Source organism: Barbus barbus, assembly GCF_936440315.1.
Source record: "Barbus barbus genome assembly, chromosome: 10".
Lineage (NCBI taxonomy): Eukaryota > Metazoa > Chordata > Actinopteri > Cypriniformes > Cyprinidae > Barbus > Barbus barbus.
The window spans coordinates 4317176-4343504 of NC_136738.1; the positions used below are offsets into that span (position 1 = coordinate 4317176).

Sequence of the window (26329 nt, forward strand, 5' to 3'; positions counted from 1 at the left end):
CGTATTGCAGCTACAAGTCCATTGCGTGTTAGGAGAACAGTTTTAATATGCGATGCAGGAGAGAAGGTGTTTATATTTGTTTGAACTTGTTTCACTGTGTTTTTGTCATTCTCTCTCTGAATAAAATGAATACAGAATCCTTCCATTAGGCTTCTGATGGGAGAGAGGATATGATGTCATGTGCTGGCTCAGCTGTAACTAATGGCTGATGGAAAACTTGCCAGAGATTCTCCTCAGTCTTTTATAGAAGCACATTAATGCATTACGGTCCATTCATTCAGTATTTTAACAGAGGGTAGGATATTATGTTGTACATTAAGGAAACTGTCAAAGCAAATGGTATTGGTTTGATTTCTTTCTTCCTCTTGTTTAACTTGGCACATTTATGTTAGTTTGTGGGGGGGGGAAAGTGGAGGTTTTAGTGTTAAACAAAACAAAACTGCTTGTTTACATGGTTATTTTTCCAATTTAATGCCTGCTGTGCTGTTACAAAAGTATAATGGGCCACAAACGGAGCCCTATTGCACACCGTCTACAAAAGAGCTCTACATCATCCCAGAGGAATATTTTATTTATGTTTACTTCTCAGTAATGTGAAGCTGAAATTTCTGTGCTAATGCCAATGAACAAATTCATAAAAACACATTTTCAAACATTCAAGTCTTCCAATGGTCAATAAGCAAATAATCCTACCCCAAACTCACAATATTGGTTGAGCCAGTGTTGCTTGTGTCAGGAATTTCCCAAAAGCATTGTTAGCCAACTATGGAACACAGGTTTCATTGTTAGCAATATAGTTCAACAATTCTGGTTTTCCTGTGAAACTTTTTTTACATTAACATTCACAAACAGAATTGCAAATTATGTGTAATTACTAACCACAAACTATGCTTCTAACCACATGTGAACTTAAATGGATCATGTTCTTGTGCAAAACAAGCAAGCTAAGATGCAATAAAACATATATATTTCTTTCAACACACACACATACATATATATATATATATATAAATTATTATATGTATTTTAGTTTGTCATAAGAATAAAAGCACTCTTTTTGAAGAGTACGCATGTGCAAATTGTACCCAGGGTGTGACCTCAGAGGGAACCTTTGATTTAACCAAATATCTGGAAATTAAACAAACCCTATAGAACAATATTCTGACAATAATTTGATCTTGACCTAATAAATTAGCAAGCTTTATTCCACAACCTGTGTTAATTAATTTAAAACAGTTCTACTGTTAAACTAAAGTGGTTTGAACAATGGAAGTGTGACAAAGTTACTAGGGTTTCACTATGTTTGTCTATCTATCTATCTATCTATCTATCTATCTATCTATCTATCTATCTATCTATCTATCTATCTATCTATCTATCTATCTATCTATCTATCTATCTATCTATCTATCTATCTATGTCTGAAAAATCAAGTGAGCATATAGTAAGAGTTTAGAGTTCAAAAAGCATTGTGGATGGCATGGTGTTTGTAAATTTGTTCGACCTATTATTACTGATGGACAGTGGTGTTGAACTGTTTATGTGTATAAAATCTGTGTACAAGAAAAATATACATAATGCAACATAAAACAACACAAACGTTTGACTGTGAGTGACAGAAAAAAAAATGATGAAGAGGAAGAATGCTGCAAGGTTGCCAAGACATATAGGTGGGAGAGCTTAAGCGATGACTGTTACCGTGGTACTGATGATGTAATCAATTGCAATGGACACCCAGACTGAAGAACTAACAGATCTCCTTCTGTACTTTTCTCTCTGCACAGACTGTCTACAAACACTGGCTCTGTGCCCAGTTCTTCCATACCACACAGATGCACTGCAGCAACAGGATCCCCTGCAGGAAGTATTGCCTGGAGGTCCAGCAGAGGTGTCCCTTCATATTGCCTGACAATGATGAGCTCATCTATGGAGGAAGCCCCAGTTTTATATGCACAGGTGGGCACTTTGACCTTTTCTGATACAAACAAATCACCAGTGGTTTCCTCCTCTTTAAAGGACCGAATCATTAGCTGTGACTGAAACCAATGGCAACTGCTCCACTGCCTAGTCAGTTAATAAATTAAACAGAATGTATTTTTAATGTTATAATGTATTTATAAAAGGTTTTACCTGGCTTTATAGTGTATTTTCAAAAACTAGTCCTTATAAAATCTACTAAAAGTATACAGAATAAAATAAAATCTAAAATAAAACAAAAAATTAGAGAAAAAATAAGAAATACGTTTTTTTGTATACATATATATATTCAATCACTGCATACCAGTATTGTTGCATATCACTGATATATAATTATAATATTTGTTAGTTTCCGTTTAGTTGTTTGAATACTTCAACTTAAACTTAACAAAAATGAGAAATGTTGCCATGGCAAGTGACTGCTTTTTTATGGTTTATTTGTCCATATAGACATTCATTAAATACTATTAAATTAAATACTAACAATTAGAAAAATAAAAAAAGATGTTTATATACTCATGTATGTTATATATACACACATCTAAGCACAGGTATACATTTATGTACATTATGTACATGCACATAAACACACATTCTACAATATACAAAACGATATGAGCAACACACATTTTCATTATCATTGAGGTAGACAGTGTTTTGGTATGAGTTCACCTTTTAAGAAAACTGACCAGCTTACACGGCACCAAAATGTCACGTCTGATGGAATAGAACAAATTAAAATGAACTTTAGAGACATATAATGACTACAATGCTTACTGTAATAAATTCAAGAAAAAAGAGACAACATTACATTTTTATCCTCTTACTAACCACCCAAACATACATACTGAATTGTGGGCTGTCATAGACAACGAAGGATACAACCAAATGAAGGCATCACAGTAGACAGGATGTTATGCAAACATTGGATTTGGACCATTTATTTCCTGAGTAGGCAGCATTTTCCATTGGTATTGCTGATTTTTTTTAAACACTCAGTCTCTGTTGCCTCCTAATGGCTAAAATTAGAAGTACAATTCTTCCCTCTCCTTTCTGCTTTTACACTTTCATTTGATGAATGACATTGATCAAATCATATTTGCACAAAATTTGAGTTGACTCATTGGATTCATAAATACTTTGTCTTTAAATTATGCCGATCCTGAGTATGAATACAAACAAAGGGCATGAAATAGGCTTTCTCTGATCTGAATGTTAAGAATAAGGCTGGTGTACTCAATTGCCCGAACAGTGTCTGATGGGATATGCTCCTCTCCTAATCTCAGAGGGTTCATGCTGAGTGGTGCATGTGAATGAGAGCTTTGGCCTCCCAATGGCCTGCAGGCTTGTGCTATAATGAGACAGACTGATGATAAATGGGGAATTGAGAGCAGAAGAGCACAGGCCGGCTGAGTGGTCACACTGTAATTACCTGCCCTTTAATTGCTTTAAGTATCCCCACTTAACACAGACTGGTCTAACAGTGCTAAACTTTACACCACCATAAGCCTCTATCATCATCACAACATGACCATAAACACCTGTCATCAATGATGTATGTGTGGCAAGGTCAAGTGGAAAAGTGAATGATATATTGGCCCATATTTAAGGAACAGTTCACGCCAAAAAAAAAAAAAAACATGTTAAAAATCCCGCATGAGTTTCTTTCTACAGTTGACCATAAAAATATTAAGCAGAATGTTGGTAATCAAACAGTTGTGGTTCCCATTGAATTGGAAATCAATGGAAACTGAAACTGTTTGGTTACCAACATTCTTCAGAATCTTTCTTAATGTAACAAAAGAATGAAAGTGGATTTGGAATGACATGGGTGCGCAAATGATGACTGAATTTTAATTGTGAGTTGTACTATCCCTTTAATATCGATCAACAAATTTGGGTGATCACAGCAGCATGCAGAAGTATGAGAGAGTAAACAAAAAACATAAACAATAATATCATAGAGGGGACCCCTGCATGATTGTGTCAAGGTAAACAAGTCTCTTAAAATATCAGATAATTTGACCTTTCTATGACAAACCAATTTATGTTCAGGCTGTAAAATGTCATGTGGTGCAACCAACATGATATTATATTAAAGAGAAGCACTGCAGACCCTCACAACTGTGTGTCAAGTTCAATAAGTCTCATAAAATATCAGATAATTTGACCTTTTTATGACAAGATAAGGTTAGTTCAGGGTGTAAAATGTCATGTCGTGAGACCTCTCAAACACTTAATGATATTGGTACATTAATAATTCATTTTTACCTTGAAAATTATATTTAAAACCTTATTTTTCAAAAGCACATAATATGTGTATACTCACAATTATTAATCCATGATTTGTGAAAAATTGTGTATAAAAAAAAATTCTACATTTCTTGTTCTAAACTAATCCAATTGTGTATATTTAAAAATTAGCGATTTGTAAAGAATAAGATACTTGACAAATAATTTAAAACCTTTTTTTTCTAAATTAAATATTTGTAAACTCACAATTAACAATTCATGATCTGTGAAAAGAAAAAAGTTTCACATTGAAAAATATATTTACATTTTTTAAATGAAAATAATCATTAAGATGTGTACACTCACAATTGATAATTCATGATTTGTAAAGAAAAAATACAGTGAAAAATATATATTTATTTTTTTCTAAAAAATAATCCTTAAGATGTGTACACTCACAATTACTACAACACAACAATTCATGATACTTGAAAAAAAAGAAGGAAAACTAGATTTAAAACTTTGATGGTCACACCACTTCACATTATTTATCAATCAGACAAACAAATAAATAGTCCAAACCATACAAAATCAACATGGACAAAAAGTACATTCTATAAGAATTAGATTTTGAAAAGGTTTTTTTTTTTTTTTTAGTTAATGGTGAATATATATCATTGCCCTTAACTTGTGTCTTTTGCTGGCCCAGGGCTCCAAGAGGACAACCCCTCAGACGCAGAGACAGAGTGCTGCGATGTCCGATGGGACAGCAGGGCGGACAACAGCTCCAAAGGCACTCTCAAAAGAACTCACCCGTCGTGTCAGCACGGGACATCCCTGACCTCGTCAGCAGCCTCTAGACTGTGCAACAGCAGACTCAAACTCTGCCTCCTGGTCCTCGTTCTCCTTCATACTGTTGCCACTCTCACAGCATCCCACAATCCCACCGGGTTCAACCTCACCTCCAGCTCCTCCAACGAGGAATGACGGAATAGCCACTCGGTTACAGTGCCGATTCCAGCGACGTGACGGACCATGGGTAACTTGCTGGGACCTCTGGTACAGAGACTGGGGACATGCAATCAAAACAAACCAAGCAAACTGACGAAGCTAAACAAACACTGGACGAATCCAATCAAGCAAAAGAACAAGGGACAACACCGTAGCCTTTGTTGAAAGAAGCTTCTAGGGGGCGGAGTTCTCTCGCACCATGTTTTTTACACTGTGTCTATGGTTTAGATTTCTGTTGCACTAGATGACTACAGGATCTAATTCACGTTTGTTTTCTTTTCATTTGGGTCTTTGTGCAGGAAGGATTGGAAGAGTTAAATGTACAGTATCCAAATGAATATTCAAGACTGAGCGTGTGTCTATGTGAGCGAATGGACGAGAGCGTGTGCATGTGTGCCTGTGCTTGCATCCCTGTGTCCACTTAGATGTTCTTCTCGTTACTCTTCGTAATCACAAACTCTCTGAATGCTGCTCTATTCATTACGAGGGTTTCTATTGCAGTTTATCCATTGACAAATCTGCCTAGACAAATACCAAGACACCCAATAAAACCCCAGGTTCAAACTCAGATTCTCCTGTTAAGATGCTGTAACCTTATTAAGATAGCCTGATATTTCTGTTGTTGGTATGATGTCATTTCCTGTGAGGTCAGGTCAGTAGCTTTGGGGGTCTGAGTACATTAATGCCACTTATTTGCTTAAGCGCTTGACTGAAAGGTCTAGGTATCCAGACTTCTGTTTGTTCCCTCAATCTGCAAAAAGACGTCCACAAATCTGTTTTAGCACCATTCGTGTTTTATATATTATAGTAAGGTATTATATTCTCTACCCTATATTCTGTTATTGCATGTTAGAACCAGAGTTTAGACTATGCTGCTAAAGTTTTAAAGAAATAAACCCTAACGATCTGAAAACAAGAGGAGCTCTTACTCCGAGTACCATCCAAATTGCTATTTGGCAGCATGAACCCAGCCGATCAGAGCTTACGAGACAAATTACCCCCAGTCGCACAGAGAGGATCCATCGTTCTTTATTACAGTAAAGGGCTTACCCATCATCCACACGCATTCAAACACTCCTGCATGTAGAGATTCACGTGGCATGAATAACTCAGTGAAAACTTTGTTAATTTGTTGCGAACCTTGAGATAGTCACGTCAACTGGAAGTTGAGGAGCTCAATCACGAGGCTCCAGATAGAAGAACGAAGGCCCGTCTCAGGTGGCTGGGCTGAGGAATCCGGTTATTTGTGTGGAGGAGAGGCTAAGTTAAGGGCTGATATATTATGTTATGCTTTTTATTTCTACAGGTATGCTCTAATGAGGATGTGTCACTGTGACACAAACATAAAACAAAGCCTTGAGTTTAAGTTCCCTAGACAGCCTCAGTGTGAACCTGCTGAAATAGCAGGCCTCACACCTGTGTTTCCATCTCATACGACATAAGTAATAGTTGTCAATGTTAGATACACATACATATGTCATATATCAATCACAGCTAGCTTTAAGACTAAGTATGCTAACTAAAAAAACAAAAGAAAAGAAAAGTGTTTTGTAGCAGGCTAACATAATGCATGCCATAGGAATAAAATGGCGCACATTCATTTAATGTAATTTTATTCCCTCCCTGTACATATCTGTAGATTGTCTGCATTAAGGCGCGGTCACATTTACTTTGTATGGTGAAATTCTGTGTAGTCAATTACCCCAATCTGGAATTTTGCATGAAGGGAAACTTTTTCCCATGCAAAATGTGCATCGGATTCAGGTTTGATCAAATTTGAGTGTAAAACTGTAGTGAATTCTGCATCGTGTTCAGATTTCTTAAACTTTGAACGCGCAAATTCATTGCAAATTTCACATCGGATTCAGATTTATTCAACTTTGAACATGCAAATTCATCGCATTTACCAATATTAAACTGCTTAGTTTGGAAATTCGCTTAAGTTTTGCCAATGTGACTGCGCCTTTAGACTCATTTAAAAAAGCTGATTTTCTCTTAATATGTATTACCATCACATGCAATACCATTAAACTCTGAAAACGGACTCTGAGGCAAATTTAATAACTTGGATTTTAAGAGAACAAATCAATCCATTTGCCCTTTTGCTGTTTAAACTACCATTAGCGGTGACCTTTTGAGGTGTCAGAAGCACAAAGTGATTTTTTTTGTTTTCTGAAATTGACTGCTAATGCAGTTCAGTTCTACTGATAAAAAAAGCATTTGACTTGAACGGTCAAATGCTGGGAGAAAAGCTCCTTTTATTCCACTGTTTTTGAATTTCAGAATTTTCAACTAAATATACTCAAACCACTAATTCTTGGCTGTTCAGGGTTTGTGAAATTGGGCAAGCTGAGTTTTATCAAACATATCTGATAATGGTGACTTTTAATATCCTTATCCATACAACTCTGACTTATTGCCTTTAGGCCCATCTTGTCATTTTTTCTATCAAGAAAAAAAAAAAAAATATATATATACATTGGTCATTTTTTGTTGTTGTTTTATTATTATTATTATTATTAAATCATTAATCTATTTCATATTAAACCAATATGTTACCAGAAACACCATAACTCGAGCTATATGTACACAGTGCCATGTCATGCTTATGATGATAGCCTGACCAGGAAATTTTGACCATATGACAAGGCACAACAGCCCCATTTGAGATGTATAAGGGCAGTCCGGCTTGCTGTGCCGAGGACTTTGCTAATGAATAATTAGAGGAAAGCACTGAGAGATACAGTATACCCTCTCGAGAGCTTATTAGTTGGTTTATAACCCTGGACATTCTGCTCGGACCACCTGCTCTGGAACAGCAGACGGATCAGAAATGACTCCCTCTGTTCATCTCCAAACAAAACTAATTCAGCCTCTCCAGCTGAGCCTGACGGTGAAGGAAGAGATGAGTTAGAGAGAGGTGGGCTAATGACAGTGGCGTAGCACTATTATTCATTTGCTTGAAGTTCTGGATGTTTGTTACAGCAAGACAAGCGTGCACACAAACACTGTAATACATGCACATACATGCTTGTTCATTCAGGAATGCTTTGTATGTATATATATATATATATATATATATATACTCGGCGACGCTCTAAAAGCCAGGAAGGATTCGAGTTCCGTTTCAACACTCATTTGGTTGGCCTCGCAAATATTTGGTCTAATGCAACATGTTGAATCGGTCACCAAACGTACTTCAGACGACACCATTCACAACAAAGTGTTGACTAAAACATATTCCTAAACTGAGAGCGACGTCATGTTCGCTCAGATATGTCACGTTTGTAACATGTTTCTCTGTGTTTGTTGGGATTCAATCACCATACAGTTTGTCTCAGCGACCAACGAGATTGAATGTAACAGATGCCTGCTAATATCGCTAAACACCACCAAACCTACTATAAGATGTATTTTATGCTTGCACATGTTTTATGGTCATATCCAAGTATTGATCCAGTTGTGTAAGTAGTATTCCACATTGCGTAATCATTTAGCAAGCAGAAATACTTTCTTTTCTGAATCCTGTGGACCTATGCAGCCCTCGACCTCAGTTATTTTTCTGTTGTAAATACGTTACGAGAATGCTAAACAATGTGTGTCTCTGTTTGATTTGGAGGTTTCCTTGTGTTCTGAGTTGGTGTCCTTTTTAAATCCTCTTTTGTAAGTGTCAGAGATCATTGGTTGGTTTGTGCTGAGCTGAATACTGAGAGCGGAGTGGTTTCATCACAAGAACTGTCCTCTTGGTCACAACCTCGGCACCTGCAGGCTGTGCAAAACAATGACTTTAAGAAAAAAGATAAAGGTTTAAAGGCATATAGAGATAACATTATGACTATGACTACTGAAAAAAATAATATTATATACTACCGGTATATTGTAATATTATAGATGATTTAGTTCAGTAACCTATTTAATTTTTTTACAAGCAACTTTGATTAAATAATTTATAAAACAATCTCACAAGTTATGATCTTTTCGAAGGTATGATTATACTGCTAAAATGATTAAAGTTGTGTTCTGATGAAATAACAAATATCGTCTGTTTATTTGTGTCTGGATGCTGCTTCATTTGGAGTGTGTCAATCAGATAAACTGCTAAGGTCAAAAGAGGTTACAAACCGTAGTTTTATGGGAAATGTAAAATAACTGTATAAAACAACTATGTTTTGGCACAATATAATGGTAGATTGTACACATAACACAGCGTTCAAAATATCAAAAACTTTCCACCACATACTTTTTTCTTTCATCCACAAAATGAGAATGAATATTTGTTTAAATTACATTTTGGTTTTAATGACAAAAATAAGAATTCAAAATGTAAAATTTAGCCTACAATCTGCAACGAAGTGGGAAAAGTGGAAATAAAGATTAGGCATAAACATTGTCTTCAGAATCATTAATACATGTGAAAATTGTCTGCGAAATTGTCTGACTCAGACGAAGATAGGAATCATGTGTTCATGGCAGTTTTCTGGTGATTAAGGGATAATGCAAGACTTCTTTGGTGAAGTATGCATGTTTATCTGGCTCATTTTTTTTCATAGAACACACTTTAAATTTAATATTTTCTAAATTTCTGATCTTAAAATATTTTCTATATTTGCTGATTTAAAATATTTATTCTGAAAATCAATGTACTAACAGACAAATCTGTCAACTCTGTTGTAGACAAATTGGGTCATACACATACAGTTTTACAGAAGTAGGACTCAGACTGGGTGACGTAATGTGAACGGGTTTTATTGACAGACTTGAGGTGGTGGAATGGGTGGAATCAGGTAAGTGATGATACAAGGATTCTTCGGTGTTCAGGAGGGATGGTAACTTGAATATCTTTTTCCAAACAGGAGACACGGAACAGGAGTAACTGCACACCTCACCAACACAGTGGATCAGGACGAGACTCGGGAGCTGACAGACTTGGGATCGCTGGAAGACACACTTTGGATGGAACACAGCAGGTAAATAAACAAGACGGTCAGTATCAAGCATAGAGATATGATAGCTATAGTAGTCTTCTTCGTAGGAACGAGACCGGACACTGGAGTGTTGTGAGGTGTGAGTATTTGAGGAGTGCGGGATGATTGCCATTCATGACGTGCAGGTGCAGGTGATTAGAATTCAGGTGAGGGAGTGCACTGTGATTAACTGGTGATTGAGCCTGGCCGATCTGTGACATTGCCCCCCTCTCCACGGCCCGCTGCTGAGGGCCGATGATCCCGACGTCGTGGTGGTCTACCTCTTCCTCTGGGTGCAGGACGATCAGGATGACTGGCATGGAACTCCTCGAGTAAGGCTGGATCTAATACATCGTCTCTGGGGACCCAAGATCTCTCCTCAGGGCTGTATCCCTCCCAGTCCACAAGGTACTCCAGACGACCACCACAGCGTCGGGAGTCCAAGGTCTCCTTGACCTGATAGATGGCGCCGTCCTCCAGGATTAATGGGAGAGGGGGCTCCTCCATCGGGCCAGGCTCTGTGGAGGGAGAAACAGGAGAGTGGTAAGGTTTAAGGAGAGATACGTGGAACGTGGGATGGATTCTGTACTGGGTTGGAAGCTGGAGCTGGTAGGTGACTGGGTTGATTTGTTTGATTATTTTTTCCCTCAGGTACTCAATTTTCTGCAGGGTAGGCGCATCCTGATGTCTCTGGTGGACAGCCAGACCTTCTGTCCAGGTTGGTACTGGGGAGTTTCGGAACGTCGAAGGTCGGCTGTCATTCTGCGCCTACGCACTGCTCGCTGCAGATGATAGTGAGCGGCGTCCCAGACCCTCTCGCTCTCTCAGAACCAGTAGTCCACTGATGGAACATCCGACGGTTCCCCGGACCATGGGAACATGGGTGGCTGGTAACCGAGTACACACTGGAACGGAGTCAAACCGGTGGCAGGTTGGCGCAGTAGTTTTGGGTGTACTCAGCCCAGCCAATGAACTGGTTCCAAGAGTCCTGGTGGCCATGGCAGAAGGTTCGAAGGATTCTCCGCAACGTGGCGACGATGTTCGGCCATGCTCCGGGAGTAGATGAGAATATCATCAATGTAGACCAGCACAAACTTGTGGAGAAACTCTCGGAGCACCACATGCATAAAGTCTTGGAATACGGAGGGGGCGTTGACAAGACCATAGGGCATGACTAAGTACTCATAGTGGCCAGTAGGGGTCACGAAAGCCGTTTTCCACTCGTCCCGCTCACGTATTCTGATGAGGTTGTAGGCACTGCGGAGGTCCAGCTTGGAGAATACGGTGGCTCCCCGAAGATGTTCAAGCGCTGCTGGGACGAGAGGAAGGGGATAACGGAATTTAACCGTTATGTTGTTTAGGGCTCAGTAATCTATGCAAGGTCGTAATCCACCATCCTTCTTGGCCACGAAGAAGAAGCTCGAAGCAGCAGGGGATGTGGAGGGGCGAATGTAACCTTGCTTGAGTGGAAGGGGGATTCGGGAGATTCTCTGCAGGGTCTCTCGGTTTTATTGTTTCTGATAATAAAATCTAAATTCTGGCATCAAAACCCCAAGACTTCAAGAATGATTCTTTAGAGAAAAGGCGGAAGGCACAACAATAATAGGTGTACTGGCAGTCATTCAGTTATTATTTTCAAGACAAAATGTCCCTTAATATACATAAAAGCATTGTTTGGCTGATAGCGTAATATAATTTGTGTTATTATTCAAAACTGATTCAGTGAAGATATTGTTTTTGAAAAATAACAGAAGGTTTACCTGGGAGACGCGACATGTAACCCCAATTCTAGAAATACCCATCTGTCTGAAGTGACCTATTAGTTATACAAGTTTACAGGTTAAACCTGATCAACCGGACTGACACACCTAACAGAAGTAACAAAGAGCAGTCATGATGAAAGGACAAACATAAAGCCAACAGTCCTATAAGCTGACACAGACGTTGACCTCACAGGTTATACCTGTTTGAATGTAGATTTGCCCTAAAATTATTATAGCAAAAGTCCAAGACCCCAGTTTTGAAAAAACTTAAGACAAGATTTTCTTCAATGCAGTACCAGTGATGACAATTAAGTCAGCCAATGTCTCAGTCTCTCTTTAAATCAACTGAGCATTCATGCAAAGCTTACGTGAAACCTTCCCGCTATATCAGATGTCATGTACTTGTGTTAGTGTATTCAAATGATCACTTTGACTACTATCCCATTGTGATTGTGCATGAGGAAAAATAAACATGCAAACTATGAAAGCTCAAAGGAAAAATCATTGCAAATGCATTTAATAAAATATAGCTACTGTATATTTTATAGGCTATCTGTTATTATAGTTTACAAAACATTTTTAATAACAGTGCGTTACCACAGCTGAATTATCAGGAAGTGTATTTTATTTACCTTTTTTAGCACGCACATAAATAGAATACATCTATTATATTTATGGGGTGGGGAGACTAGGGAAGTTGTGACAAGGGCAATAGCGCAGTAATAGATTTCAGGTAAGATTCCAGTTACTTTAAGTACTAATATCACAGATGTAGGCTAGACGTTGCACTGCCATCTATCGCCATGGATCAGCATGAAGAGTCTCTTAGACACATACTGCACTGTGGCTGGTGCCAGAGCCCAATTGGGAACTGGGCTGAGCTTTTCACTCAAATAAATAAATAAAATCCTGGGCCAGTGCCCAGATCTTGGTTCTGAACCGTCACAAAACCTTGCTGGTCTTGATCAACGGAACATCAGCTGGCGGAGCGTCTACTACAGGCCACAGTTTAAAAGGCACCATTTTTAAAAGCCATCAGAGTTCAGGTAAATTAACAACATCAACAACACAATTAAATATGTCAGTTCAGCAGAAGAGACTAATGCTTTCAGCAAGAGATAACAAGCGAATCTGGTCATCTGTTGCTGACATAGAGGGTTCTCCAGCACCAGCTCCAGTAGAAAAACAATATGATGCCCAAACCAGGGCCTGTGGATGACCTTTAATTGCCATATTACAAGAGGATGTTAAAATTGAAAAAAGAAAAAAAGCTTAATTATATAAATAATAATAAATCTTAATTTATAATTTATATTTGTTTTTACTTTTTTTAGTTTCAGTTTTACAGTGAAATGTTCAAAAAAGTTTAAAAATGTTTATAAAATTGTTATTTAAATTTTTGTTTAATTTTTCATTTACTTTTTTAAGATAATATGTGACCCTGGACCACAGAAGTATAAATCATAAATAGCATGAGCATATTTGTAGCAATAGCCAACAATACATTGTATGGGTCCAAATTATTGATTTTTCTTTTATGCCAAAAATCATTAGAAGGCTATACTAAGTTAAGATTGTGGTCCATGAAGATATTTTGTACATTTCCTACTGTAAGTATATCAACACTTAATTTTTTATTAGTAATATGCATTGCTAAGGACTTAATTTGGACAACTTTAAAGGTGAATTTCTCAATATTTTGATTATTTTTTATTTATTTTTTGCACCCTCAGATTCCAGATTTTCAAATAGTTAATTTTCAAATAGTATTTCAGCCAAATATTGTCCTATCATAGCAAACCATAAATCAATGGACCGCTTATTCATTCAAATTCCAGGTGATATCTCAATTTAAAAAAAAAAAATACCCTTATGTTTTGTGGTCCATGGTCACATATGGTTATATATAAATCATCACCTCATTCACTGTTAAATTACGTTTTTTGTTTTTTTGTTCCCCAAAATAAAAGCTCATCTAATATCACCATGCTTTTTGCTTATTAATAAACAATAGACTAATCCTACACAGAAGGATTGCCTACTGAAAGGTGTTTTTCATAAATATGGGGGCAAGTTGCCAGATTTTAATTTCCGCAAGTTGTCGCATGTCTTTTAAATGTATAAATATAAACGATTTATAAATAGCAATGTTATTGGATACATATTTGTAATAATTACAAGAATAAACACTTATAAACACGGACAGTACGTGTTGACCGTTTGCAGAAGGTTCCGCTGCTTCCGCCCGGAACTTCCTAGAAGCGACACCAGTGTACAGCAGCAGTCTGGCTAGATGTGCTGCTAGCCACAGTGGATCAGCTGATATTTCAGGAGATGTTCGTATAGATGACCGCTTCACCTGCCTGTGAGCTCAGCTCTCTGTAGATGTGCCGCTGAAGAATGCGATAGATGTGAGTAGTTTTGTATCAGACAGTGAGCAGATGTGTTGTAGACACGGCTAGCAGCTGTATTAGCTGCACTACATGCAGTCCAGAGGGAAGAAGTGCTGTCAACATCAATCTGTCATCGCTGCGTTTATGATTCGTGTCAGCTGGGTTTTGGACTTCAGGGTGTTTTCTCTCTCACTATGTCAACAGCGGGGTTTAGTGCGGATCTGCTGACAGTGATTTGATATCGGGGTCAGATCGTGGTAACAGTTACAGCTTCTGTTTTATTGCATTAACGTTACATGGCGAAAGTAATGGTGATCTGGGCTCGATTTGTGAACTCTGAATGTTTCTGTGTGCAGTATAGATGAATGAGTGAATACTGATCCTCATCTGCATTCCAGTGTAATTGATTGGTCAAGACTGGACTTGGTCCCTAAACACCTTGAGGGCCCAAGACATCATCATCATCAGATAATACCTTAAAGAATTGATCTCTCTGTGTTTAGATGACTCATAATGTATGTGTGACCTACTCTCTGCTTCTGTAAAAGGTCCAGTGGTGAGACCATATCAGAGGGTAATACCATGGTATTTCAGTAAAGGTCATGGTAGATGTAGGAGGTGTGACCAAAATCCTATACCAGAAGTAATTTGATATTATGGCAACTGTGTATAATGCAATATAGTTAACAAAAAATTTTCATATATTACATAACCTGTGTTAAAGCCTGTTTTTGGATAATCCAGTGAATGAAGTACTTTACAGATGAGAAGCACTTCATCTGATTTGAATATTGTCTCTTTCTGTTTCATTGGCAAAGCACCTCCTGACATCAGTAAAACAACGTAAGACAGAGAGTGGCAGGAAAAAATGCACACAAACAACACATCTTTGCATCACATAGGAACGTAACAACAAGAAAAGTCATTTTAGAAGAAGATCGAGTTCTTAGTCTCAGTCTGGCTCCATTATGGTAATGCCCACTTTTCATAATCCATAAATTCAACTCTACATTTCGTCTTGCTGATTATGGAAGTGAAATACATTGTGAGTTGTAATTCACATTCTCACACAGTCTGTTTGAAGCGCCACCACTAGTTTAGTAAATTCTGAAATTTAATGCAGACTGTCAAGACGAGCCTTAATGCAAAATAAGAAACACTTGCATGAATATACATTTACAAATAAGGATATAACAGTAAAATGAAAGTTTTGCGCTGAGGAATCATATCACACATTAAACACATGTATCTGTCACAGCACGAGTTATGTTACGCTAATGAATTAGCTTGAAATTTAAAATAAAGCATTCGCATGTTTAGCTTGGATCACGCACCTTTCCTGAATCAACTCGCTCTGTTTCATCCAGGATTAGATTCATTTCGTCCATTGAAATGCATAATTCAGTGGTATAATTTGAAGCGACTGGTGGACAATTTCCTTGCAAAGTGGGCAGATGCGACTAATCGATAATGACATTCGCTGTCGATGAGTTTTATTATTAACGATTTTATCGATTGTCACAGCCCTGTTATAGTCAAATAAAATAATACCGCCCAACCCTACCAACCTACCTTCTGTGTTTCCCCAGATTACGCCTGCATTGAGTTTTGGAGACTCTTGTCATCCCAGTTGTCATGGAGAAGCCATGGAGGTTATGGGGGGCACTGGAGGCGTGTTTGCTGACTTTGTGCGCCTGGTCCTGGGGAGTCTGCCGTGTCTCCCTGCTGGCCCTCATTCTGACCTTCCACCTGTACGGAGGCTTCATCCTGCTGGGACTCATCCTGGTCTCTGTGGCCGGCATCCTGTACAAGTTCCAGGACGTGCTGCTCTACTTTCCCGACCAGCCCTCATCCTCGCGTCTTTACGTTCCAATGCCAACGGGAATCCCCCACGAGAACGTATACATCCGCACTAAAGACGGCGTGCGGCTCAACCTCATTCTGCTCCGTTACACTGGCGAAAACCCAGCCTCTGCTCCCACCATTTTATATTTCCACGGCAATGCAGGGAACATCGGCCACCGCGTCCCGAATGCTCTGCTTATGCTGGTCAATCTGAAGGCCAACGTGGTGCTGGTGGATTACAGAGGATACGGAAAGAGCGAAGGAGAACCTAGCGAGGAGGGACTGTACCAGGACGCCGAGGCCACCTTGGATTACATCATGACCCGGCCGGACATCGACAAGACCAAGGTGGTGCTATTTGGTCGCTCATTGGGTGGAGCTGTGGCTATCCGTCTGGCATCGTGCAACCCGCATCGAGTGGCCGCCATCATGATGGAGAACACTTTCCTGAGCATCCCGCACATGGCGGCCACGCTGTTCTCTTTCTTCCCCATGCGTTACCTACCGCTCTGGTGCTACAAGAACAAGTTTCTGTCATATAGACATGTTGCACTGTGCCGTATGCCATCTCTCTTCATTTCGGGCTTATCAGACCAACTCATCCCTCCGGTGATGATGAAACAGCTGTACGAGCTGTCGCCGTCTCGGACTAAACGCATCGCCATCTTTCCCGAGGGCACGCACAATGACACCTGGCAGTGCCAAGGTTATTTTGCTGCCCTAGAGCAGTTTATGAAGGAGCTTCTTAAAAGCCATGCCCAAGAAGAGACGGCCCAGGGGACGGCCAACGTCACCATAATCTAGAACAGTAACTTCTATTGACTGCTCTAAATCTGGACCCTCTCAGAATGTACAAGTTATTCTTTCTTTTTTATTATTTCTCTTCTCCCCAACTTCATAAGCTCTTTCTTTCCATTGATCACACACTTAGAATTCATTAGTTACAATTTCATTTATTTAATAGAGAAGGCTGAATTTCTTAAGACTTCAGAATATTTTTTGTCAGTTTTTATATCAAATATGAATGCATCTGACTCAAGAATTGAATGCCCTCTCAGTCCATTTCTTTATTTGCTGACAATTTCTCAAAAGTATACTTAAATCCCTACCACCTGCAAACGCAATTGGAAAGTTATTTGCCTAATCACAAAGGTCAGAACTACTTTCTGAGCTACTACTGAACTAAACAATTCTAACAAACTACTAAATAAACATTTACATGTGTTTTTTTTTTAATAGAACAGCGGGCTCATTGAAATAATTTGTTTGCCTTTTAAATTCCAGTGAATACATTTAAATGGACCAGGGGCAACTGATCCTAGTTCAATCATCTTTGTCTATGGCATTTCATGCATTCAATCTTCTGTACCAGGCTGTAATGTGTTAGGGATTTATGTTATCACACTGCCTTCTTTTTTACGGAAGGTTTAAAATCCACTCAGGAAATCGGCTCATTGTGGTTTGATCCCATGTTTTGGATTTGCATATGGAGCTGTGTGTGAGAAGTATAGATTTCTATACTGATTTTCATGTGTGCTACAGTTCACTGTGAGCACTGAATGAAAATACCAACACAACAAGCCTAAAGTATGTTTACTCTCTCTCAGGCTTAGTGATCTTCTGAAAGTTAGAGTGAAATCGCACATAGCAGCTGCTTGACAGTGTTCCAAGCACAGTCCATTTGCACAACTTGTAAATAAGATTTTTCCCTTCTTTTAATAAGGTCAAGTGCTTAACATCAGATCTTTACCAATGACCTGTTTTGTTTGGATCATGTTGAAAAACCTGCCCATTGGTGACTGTTGCACTGTGTCACACATCCATTTTCTTGCATTTTCCTTTAAAAATGAGAAACATTCACAACAATGTAAGGATTAATTAACACAAAAATGAAAATTGCCATCATTTACTCACCGTTTATGTCTTTCCATACCTATGACTCTTTCTTCAGTGGAACAAAAAGGAGAAATTTTGAAGAGTATGTTAGTCACTCTTTTCCATGCAGTTGCAGAAGCCTCAAGCTTCTTCAAAAGGACTCATTGATAAAAGTCTTAAAATTTGGCCATATGACTTCTATGTTGAAGTCACACAATGAAAGATAGCTGAGAAGTTTTGCCGTTCACTAAAAACTATTTTCCAGTGAGTTGAATCTGTCAGAATTATGAGATCTTTGCTGCAAAACATTCATTCAGAAGGAATTCTCATGATAATTCAATGAAGAACAAATACAATTTTAGTCTATTTGAAATTATAGAAAGCTATTATATATATAAGACTTGGAATATAGACCGCAAGTCATCTTGAAAGATTCTGTCCTCGTTCATTGTAGTTGAAGAGCAACCAGCACCTTTGAAATGTCTCCTTTTGTGTTCCACAGAAGAACGAAGTCGTACAGGTGTGGAAGAGTAAATGCTGGCAAAGTATACTTTTTCTCAACTATTTAATGTATCGAATCAGGGGTAAAGACATGGAGGTTTGTGTTTCTGTAGTCTCACGTTGGTGGTTGACTGTCAAGCACCCATTAAAAGTGAACGGTGGACTTTGCAAACCTGGCCCATTATGTAGTGTTGGATCAATGCACATCCGAGTCTGTAATTATTGCATGCTTTAGATGCTCAGCACATTTCGTTTAGCTCTGATGCACTTTTACGCTCACGTCTGTTGTAATGCGTGCAAACTGCCTGTGAATTTTAAGATGACAGATTTCAAGGCAGAGTGATCCTATGTCAGTTTGCATGCAAATATTGCTATCGTTATGTCAGGCAGAGGTTATATCAGGCTTCCAAAGTCCACCTTTTGGGATTTTACAGGCTCTTTTGGGCCCCGTCGTTCTTAAGGGTGCTTACGAGATTGTATAGTAGCACAGCTGAGCTCTAGATGTCTTCAGTTATGTCTGGTATTGTTTATGGTTATTAGTTATGTAGTAACAGGACAGTTGAGTAAGAAGTGGAACCAGCCAATGCAAGAGAAAAAGTTCCCAAGACTTTAGCTTTTGGATGGTTTCAATACATAAGATACTTTTGTACATCACTTTATTGACCTTTTGATTTTAAAAGAAACATTCGTAATGGTCATTATTGATTGTATAGGCCTAATTCATAAGAACTGCCTCTAAACCTTATAGGAAATAATAATTTCAAATGAAAATGATTTGCAATGTGACATTTAGTTGAACTCAAAGTGACGTGCCATGATACCTTATTGAATGTCTGTGTGGTTGAGTGTAAACCTTGAAGCAAAGATGCTGAAATATGATAAAATTATGAAAATACTACTTGTTTACTAGATTTGACTAACACACCATTGGCATGTTCTGGCCATTCTCTGGGGCTAGTTTGTATGTTGAAAACTCTCATTTCATCTTGTTCATAAACTGAATATATGAAATAATATAAAGTGCTGCTCATGTTTTATATTTGCTTTTTGCAGTAAATAGCAGAGCGGAAAGATTCAGTTCTGAATGTGCAAGGAGGGTTTTCTTATTCTTTTGACATTTGTGTTTTGAGCTATGGATTTTCTATTCGGATCATTTGTTCATGTACATACAATTGAATCACACTTTCTATTTTCTGTGTGGTGACATGCAATAAAGAAATCAAACCCTTCTGATAACTTGGCTGCGTGAGTCTGTTTGTACTTTGAAGTCACTGGTTCCTTTTTCTGGATTTCACTGTGGAAACTCCACTTTAAAAAGAACGAAACTGATGGGTTTTTTTTTTTATGTTTGACTTTTACTTTTACTGTCATGTATATACTTTCCTATGTGCTATTAATTTATGGTTAACAAGTCTAAGTCTGACATTTTCATTTATCTGCTGTTATTTTTGCACATTCGACGCAGTTTGTCGGAACAGCCACAAAGCAAGTGGTGACAAAGCAACTTTCGGTTGCAATGCAGTGTTAAATACAGTGGGTGTGGACAGCTCGGCAGGAAAGGGACACAAAAACCAGATTGTTAGCTGGAGAACTGTAGCAGACAGGACATTTTTGGTGAGTACAGTTGCTTTTGAACTAAATTTGACTTCAATTGGAGATCCCAGGAGATTTCCCCTATTCCACATCAACAAATAGTTTGAAGAGGAAGTGTAGTTATGTGTACGAGTCTGATCCAGGAATTTTCTGCAAGAAATGTATGCTAAGAGCTTCAGAGGAATATTCATGCCATATGAAGGTGAATTGGAATCAGCAGGTATAACAAAAAAACTCCAGACAAGCTTCTTTCTGAGTAGAAACCTTTCACTGTAAGGATGCCGTTTTGAGGTGGGTTGAGATCTTTAAAGAAATAGAGCTTCTTCAGAACCTGTCTATATGCCATCCAGGCTACATTTATTCACTAATAACCATATTTTCTAAAAGTTTGTTTCCACCATGCCTGCTGAAGATGTTGGTCCAGGTCGGGGTGAAAGGAGAAGGTTGCCCTGGCTGTTTCTAGTGCTGGTCATTGCTGCCATCACCTCCTCTTCCCTGTCTGTGATCTCCTTGTACCACGTGCTGGCCCTGCAGGCTGAGGTGGAGGGTTTGAGAGCTGAGGTGGTCCGCAAGAGAGAAGAGCAAAGTGGGACACTAGAAGAACCCATGAGGGGGGCAGAAAAACAAACCCATGAGCAGGAAGAAGAAGAGACCAAAGAGAGAATTGAGGTTTGGACCACAATACATGTGCATCAAATGTCTTTCTAAAATGTTGCTGTTGTTGTTTTGCATTTGATGGAATTTGAAGGAAGTGCATAAATAGCAGTTAATTTGTCTGAAGGATCATATCCCAGTTACTGTAATGCTTGGAGTCAAGAGTCCAATTGGTTGTTGAAAAACACATGGCTTGTCTACAGGAAATTAACAGTGTTAATGTTGCAGTTCCTCAGTTGCGAAACTAATAATGTCGATGTTCAACTCTAGTCAGTTTGGTGTTGGTTCAGTTCAATAACAGGCTCAATATTGTAAAATTCATCGCCAGCAGAGCTGGGTAGTAACTGAGTACATGTAACCTATGTAATCAAATTCCAAAAATTAGTCTTACATCTTATAATGCTCATTAATGCAGATTACAGTTACTTTATATGGATTACATATCATTCACACAGTGGCAGTACACCTTTCATAATTTATTGATTCTCCCTAATTCTTCTTTAAATGGATTCCCAAATGTTTTGTCTTAATTTACTTTTTACTTTTTTACTTTTGTCATTTAGCAGACGCTTTTGTCCAAAGCGACTTACAAATAAGAAAAAGTAACTAAAACTAAAAAGTTACAACTCTATAAATACTATCTACCCACATATTTAAGAAAATAAAGAAATTAAATAAAATTAACACATGCATATAACAACAACATTTCAATAATAAACATATCAATGAAAAAAATTAAATAAAAAGCTACTACTATCCCTTGCCGGTGTCCCTGCCCGGTGGAGTCGCACGGTAGAGTCGATGGTCTTTACACTCTTTACTTTTTTACTTTTGTCATTTAGCAGACGCTTTTGTCCAAAGCGACTTACAAATAAGAAAAAGTAACTAAAACTAAAAAGTTACAACTCTATAAATACTATCTACCCACATATTTAAGAAAATAAAGAAATTAAATAAAATTAACACATGCATATAACAACAACATTTCAATAATAAACATATCAATGAAAAAATTAAATAAAAAGCTACTACTATCCCTTGCCGGTGTCCCTGCCCGGTGGAGTCGCACGGTAGAGTCGATGGTCTTTACACTCTTAAATCTTATATTGTCTGTTTGAAATATCTCTGAGGAAGTTAATATTTCTGTAATTTTACAACACATTCGCATGTTTAGAGTTTGATGTTCCTTAATGTTCGCATTGACATGCGGGTAAACAAATTAAATATTTGTATTTTTAGTGTTTAATTAATAATTAGCTTTTTTTTATCAACTCGCAAACCGACTGCAGTTCTTATATTAAGCCCGTTTGGGAAACCCTGGTTTAATATAACGTTAAACACATTTCATGTTGAAAAAAGTGTAATATATTTTCTTTCTCTTTGCTTTTTTATATCAGTATGGTATTTCCGATGGTATGTTTAAAACAAGTTAGATTAAAAAAAGTAGTCAGAATAAATTACCTACAATGAGTAACCTAGATTAGTTACTAACTACAGTTTTCAATTCAAAATACTTTAAGGTAAGTCCCTATATAGAAATGGACTTTTCAGAAATATTCCTGACATAAGAAAAATTCACTAGAGTAAAAAGTCCAACAGCTAGCCCCAGTCCCATCTATTTGGGGAAAAAATAGCTAAACTGGTTTAACTAATGACCAACCTAAATGCAGATATGTGTTGAGCACTTTCTACAGTTTTCATCATGTTTCATAATGTGTAATCAGTAATAGGTTGCAATTTGCAAGTAATCTACTCAACTCTGAACAGAAGTAAACAAGTTCAATTCTACTATAAGCAGCTCCACAGAAGGCAATAGTGTCATTATCCAGCTCAGTTAAGTTCAAATTTTTGTTGTTTAATGAATTATTTGGTGCGTCATTCTTGTTTTTCAGTTACAGTTACTGTTTAAGTTTTGCTGAATAGTTGTTAAATCGTCTATAATAGGCTGTTTAATAGCAGGTTTCCATTTTGATGTTAACCGGTATTTTCTTGCAGTCAAAACACTTTAAGGTAAGTCCCTATATAGAAATGGACTTTTCAGAAATATTCCTGACATAAGAAAAATTCACTAGAGTAAAAAGTCCAACAGCTAGCCCCAGTCCCATCTATTTGGGGGAAAAATAGCTAAACTGGTTTAACTAATGACCAACCTAAATGCAGATATATGTTGAGCACTTTCATGCTGGTCAAATTGGCCATTATAATCTACCACATACAATGACCATCTTTATGCCAATAACAGACCATCTTGAAACTTAATCTTGTAGAAAATGTCTGAGCTGTTTATATTTAGCAGGATTTCTGGTTGTCTGTGTACAGTATCTGCAGCAGACTGAGATGGATGATTCCGTAACAGATCATACTCTCCTGTCAAAAAGGAGTCTTGGTCATACGTCAAACAAAGCAGGCAAGCGCACACTTCTGCTTATTCCGCGATTCTCGTCTCGGCTTTTCTTTTTTGAGTGTTAACTGAGAAGAGCTGTGGTTTTTTTTGTGTGTATACTGACAGGAATGGTGCGGAGCACAGATGGTGTTAGATTAAAACCACTAAATAAATAAAAAAAATAAAAAAAACTGCACATGGTGCAAAAGTGCACCGTTAGACATTTGCATATCCTGTTGCTTTATGAGTCACTGAATGCAAAGCCCTTATATTATTATTAAAATTGCACCGCCATAATCATTCTCCCCTTACAGACAATACTTTAAAAAATGTTTAACAATAATACATTTACATTGTCATTTTTTTTTCCCCTATGAAAACAATTTTTCACAGAATCCCAGCCCTGTTTACAAATGATGGCAGATAACAGGAGAAAAACCTTCCAGAAAGGTACTGAAGGAGTTGTAATATAATATATTTTTATAACATGAAATTTGGCACAGACATAAGTTAGATTACATTCAAGTGATCCATTTTATCAATTATGACCTTGTTTTTTGCTAGAGCCATGAAAGAGTTTAAAAACACACTAACTTTCAGAACTCAAAACTTCATTTCCAGTCCAAAAAGAGCATTTGTTATAACTGGCCTTCAATTACATGTTCTGAACTTCTGCAGTGGTAAGTGATGTCTGTCCAGAAACGTGCAGTGGTGAGGTAATAAGAGGAAAGCTGCAGAGATGTAGCACCTACTACTCTGCATATCCATCTGAGAAATCCCAGTGTTAGAATAAGGCAGAGCATTTAATTTGAACAAAGTCCGTGATTATTTTGGTCTGATTTTACAGCCCAATCTCATGGGAAAAATGTAAAATAGTAATGAACTGCCATGATATCATGTTGGATCTTACATATTACTTATATAAATATTTATTTATTTTGTCAGAGTTTGCTTTGGAAATATGCACAGGCATCCCATGGCAAGTCGGACTGAAGCGTGGCTCAGCTCTGGAGGAAGAGCAGGGCACCATTTTAGTCAAAGAGGAAGGATTCTTCTTTATCTATAGTCAGGTATATACATTCTCCATGTATGACACATTCTTGAGTTTTTTTTGGCCTCTTTGAAACATCCCAACACCGTGCTCAGTGTTTTTTCCTCATTATTTCAAGCTCTCCTTTTCCCAGGTTTACTACACAGACTCTACGTTCGCTATGGGCCACATCGTGATTCGTATAAAGAAGAACGTCGTAGGAGACGAGAGTCAGCACGTTGTTCTGTTCCGCTGTATTCAGAGCATGAATCGAGTCAATCACTTCAACACCTGCTACACCGGAGGTGAGCGTCGTCTTTACCAGTGTTACAAAAGAGTTACAATGTGCAAATTCTCATTACTCTAATGTATCTGGACATTTTACTTCCCGGGTTTTTGTAAATCTCATTATTTACGAAGTATTTTTTATATATATGATAATATATTATAAATTCAAAATTGCTTTATTGGCATGACTGTAAACAATGCAATATTGCCAAAGCTTGAAATATATCTACAAAAATTATACATATACATAATGTATTTTAAATATAATGTACTGCTGTGAATAATAGTACCATTCAAGTAATGTAAATGTCTGACAGAGAAGTGCTATGCATATATGATAAATATATAATGTACCTATTATTACAAATGAATGTAACTGATCATGTGATGTGCAGGCGTGGTGAAGTTGGACTCTGGGGACAGACTGGAGCTCCTGATACCTCGGACCCATGCAAATATCTCTCTGGATGGGGATTCCACCTTCTTAGGAGCAATAAAACTGGCCTGACAATGGATAAAGACTTTGGATCAGACATTAAATGAGATTGGATATGCTATTATAATTATTCATAAGGATAATTATTGACATTCACTGGTCTTCAGGAATACAAGAGCTGCGTTATGCTGTGGAGTATTCTTGAAAATGTCTTCATTGAACTATTTTGTATCCAGGCTCTTTACACTTCAGTGGCATTTCATCAGACATGCACAAAATTGGCTTTATTCACCATCTTGAAGTTCCTCTATTTCGCAATTCATGATTCATCTAATCAAAATATAGTAACATCTCAGAAATGACTTCCCTCTGTAAAGCCTTCTTTGTTTTTCACATCCTGCCTGACTCATTCAGGTGGGTAACAACCAATTTTCACAATCCAGTTATTAAACGGTATTTTTTAACACATTTTATTCTCAAATGTGTTATAAAGAACATGTATTGATGGTTTGTGAACATGCACCCTGTATTTCATGTTTTATTATTCAGAACATCTGTTGCAGAATACCACCTCAGCATGAGCTTTGGTTTAGTACTTTGACCTTTGTAACATGAAAGTGTGCTTTCATACATCAGTATGTTTAAGTTTGCACTGAACATGAAGTCTCCATGATTCTACCAGCAGATGGAGACAGTATCACACTGTGGAAGAGCACTGGAAAGCACTTGCTTTGTGTTGAGTGCTTCACACAGCTTTCATAAAGACAGTTCTTTCTGTTCATTGACAGAGGTTGTTTATGCTTCTGGTGTGTGAATTTGTCAGCCGCATCTCATATAGACACAATCATCATAGTGTCACAGGCCTTGAGATGCTTAAATTCTGCATGTACTGTAAACACAGTGTCTCTTAACAATAAATCATCAGCTCCGCTGCTTTGCCTTGCTTCACACGTTCAAGGAGAGTGGTCTTGCATCTTGGCAGGAACATGTCCCGCCATTAGTGGGCACTTGTTTCTGGGACAGATTTTATGGGATGCATTCTTTCATGAGCACTAGGGTAAATAAATTAATAATGAAAGAATCCTGTGTACAGCATGCAAACAGTGTTTTGGCTTATCATGTGCCTATTTAACAGAGCACAACTAAAAACTGAACTAAAGAAAAAGCTCAATTTGGCTTATCATATGCCCATTTACCAGAGAAAAACTAAAAATGTACTTTAAAAAAAAAAAGCTGAATTTGCCTTATGTACCCTTTTACCAGAGAACAACTAAAAATTTAACTAAAAAACTGAATTTACTTTACTTAAAAAATACTCGGTCCCACTTTATATTAGGTGGCCTTAACTACTATGTACTTACATTTCAATTAATCATTTGGTACA

General features: G+C 37.7%; 3 protein-coding genes across 4 annotated transcripts in view; all 3 read left to right on the forward strand.

Annotated features, from left to right (window-relative positions):
- Positions 1-7670, forward strand: part of LOC306876013 (NALCN channel auxiliary factor 1-like) — a 150695-nt gene extending 143025 nt beyond the window's left edge. Inside the window, exons 2-3 of the mRNA XM_079426902.1 lie at positions 1785-1956; positions 4919-7670. Coding sequence (XP_079283028.1) covers positions 1785-1956; positions 4919-5196 — 450 coding nt within the window. The 3' untranslated portion in view covers positions 5197-7670. The remainder of the gene's footprint in view (positions 1-1784; positions 1957-4918) is intronic.
- A 6539-nt stretch (positions 7671-14209) lies between these two features.
- On the forward strand, positions 14210-19795 carry abhd13 (abhydrolase domain containing 13). Its single transcript, XM_079426490.1, has 2 exons — positions 14210-14358; positions 15930-19795. Exon 2 carries the CDS (start codon positions 15976-15978, stop codon positions 16987-16989), a length of 1014 nt encoding a protein of 337 aa, XP_079282616.1. The 5' UTR covers positions 14210-14358; positions 15930-15975; the 3' UTR covers positions 16990-19795.
- Positions 19796-20114: 319 nt separating this feature from the next.
- On the forward strand, positions 20115-25899 carry tnfsf13b (TNF superfamily member 13b). 2 transcript variants are annotated; one of them, XM_079426911.1, is made up of 8 exons: positions 20115-20175; positions 20298-20445; positions 20542-20823; positions 23128-23215; positions 23585-23641; positions 24137-24261; positions 24376-24526; positions 24905-25899. In XM_079426911.1, exons 3-8 carry the CDS (start codon positions 20554-20556, stop codon positions 25015-25017), a joined length of 804 nt encoding a protein of 267 aa, XP_079283037.1. In that variant the 5' UTR covers positions 20115-20175; positions 20298-20445; positions 20542-20553; the 3' UTR covers positions 25018-25899. The 2 variants fall into 2 exon arrangements, with proteins under 2 accessions (XP_079283037.1, XP_079283036.1); XM_079426910.1 differs by having other exon boundaries at positions 20124-20175; positions 24361-24526.
- The last annotated feature ends 430 nt before the right edge of the window (positions 25900-26329 follow it).